The following is a 1,739-nucleotide window of genomic DNA, read 5'->3' as shown; positions in this document are numbered from 1 at the left end:
TTTTTTTTGGTTTTTTGAGACAGGGTTTCTCTGTGGCTTTGGAGCCTGTCCTAGAACTAGCTCTTGTAGACCAGGCTGGCCTCGAACTCACACAGAGATCCGCCTGTCTCTGCCTCCCGAGTCCTGGGATTAAAGGCGTGCGCCACCACCGCCCAGCTTGAAATATTTTATAATATACTTTTATTGCTTTGTGGTAAAAAGAATCCCAATTTAATTGGGCAAATCAACAGCTGAACATTTTTTGTAAATGGAAAAGGCAGGACTGGGTGTATAATTCAGTGGTGGAGGCCCAGGGTTTCATCCTCTCTGTGCAGCGGGGGGGAAAAAGAGAGAGAGAAAGAAAAGGAAAGTGCAAGGCTGCACTCGGTTCCCATCTCTCCATCCTGTTGTCTCGACTTCATGCTGAATCTCTTCCGGCAGTTACGATACGTGGATCCCAGCCAGTGAAATTGAAGCATCTGTGGAAGATGCTCCAACGCCTGAGAAACCTCGGAAGGTGAGCCTCACTACCTTCCACCCCTGGAGTAACTCTGCACTAGCGCTCTGTAGGGACAGGGGCTCTGTGCACTTGGGCTTGTGTTGAGTCTCTAGACAGAGCCCTGGCTTTTGGTAACTCCCCACATGATCTGCCTTTGCACTTCAGATTCACGCCAAGTGGATCCTCGACACGGACACCTTCAATGAGTGGATGAACGAGGAAGACTATGAAGTCAGTGACGACAAGAGCCCTGTTTCCCGACGGAAGAAGATCTCGGCGAAGACGCTGACAGATGAGGTGAAATTCTGCTTGTTTTTCTTGAGCACTTAACTTAAACCTCAGAATAGGCCTCACTGGGAGCTGGAGGCTGACTTATCCCAGTTCTCTGCTGTGCAGGTAAACAGCCCAGATTCAGACAGGCGGGACAAGAAGGGGGGGAACTATAAGAAGAGGAAGCGCTCTCCGTCTCCTTCGCCCACCCCAGAAGCTAAGAAGAAGAACGCTAAGAAAGGGTAAGAAAGGGTATGCGACCCCTCGCCAGCGCCCAGCGCCCACAGCACTGTCCACCTGGGGCATGCCAAAGGAAAGACATGCTTCTTGAAGTCACTGCCCCTGGCTGGGTGTCTGAGAGGATGGGGAGGGAATCTTCACATGCATGCTTGATGGTGGTAGTCCCTACACTAAAGGAAGTCTTCTGTACCACCCCATCACTCTGTTCCACCCAGCTCTGCCCTGATGCTCTCTCTCTCTCTCTCCTCTCTTTCCCAGACCCTCAACACCTTACACCAAGTCAAAGCGAGGCCACAGAGAAGAGGAGCAGGAAGAGCTGACGAAAGACATGGATGAGCCCTCGCCAGTCCCAAACGTAGAAGAGGTGACACTCCCCAAAGCAGGTATGGCCAACACCCACTCTTCCCCATCCCTGCTGTGCCAAGCTCCTGAAAGGGTGGGTTCTCCAGATCTAAAGTAGCTTTCCCTTCTGCAGAGCTGGTCAGTGAAATTAGCATTACCCTAAGAAATCCTCTTGCTTGGTATCCATGTCTGATCCTTCCAGCTGAGGGCAGTTGTTTTCACACTTCCTGTTTTCCTCTTCTGGGGATTGAACCTAGGACCTCCTGGGTACTAGCAAATGCTCTACCACAGAACTACAGCCCTAGTTCTCCAAATCCTTTTGTGTATGTGCACACACATACAAGCATATAGAAGCTGTGCTCACCTTCAGGTGTCGTTCCTCAGGAGCCTCTGCCTTGCTATTTAACAT

At 50.8% G+C, this 1,739-nt stretch overlaps 1 protein-coding gene across 1 annotated transcript in view; it reads left to right on the top strand.

The window, feature by feature from the left end:
- Nucleotides 1–1,739, top strand: part of Smarcc2 (SWI/SNF related, matrix associated, actin dependent regulator of chromatin subfamily c member 2) — a 28,085-nt gene that overhangs the window by 8,412 nt on the left and 17,934 nt on the right. The window contains exons 7-10 of the mRNA XM_026778023.1: nt 421–496; nt 644–775; nt 875–990; nt 1,247–1,371. Coding sequence (XP_026633824.1) covers nt 421–496; nt 644–775; nt 875–990; nt 1,247–1,371 — 449 coding nt within the window. The remainder of the gene's footprint in view (nt 1–420; nt 497–643; nt 776–874; nt 991–1,246; nt 1,372–1,739) is intronic.

This window comes from Microtus ochrogaster, unplaced genomic scaffold (genome assembly GCF_000317375.1).
Source record: "Microtus ochrogaster isolate Prairie Vole_2 unplaced genomic scaffold, MicOch1.0 UNK99, whole genome shotgun sequence".
Classification (NCBI taxonomy): Eukaryota; Metazoa; Chordata; class Mammalia; order Rodentia; family Cricetidae; genus Microtus; species Microtus ochrogaster.
This window is presented reverse-complemented; position numbering and strand designations above follow the sequence as displayed.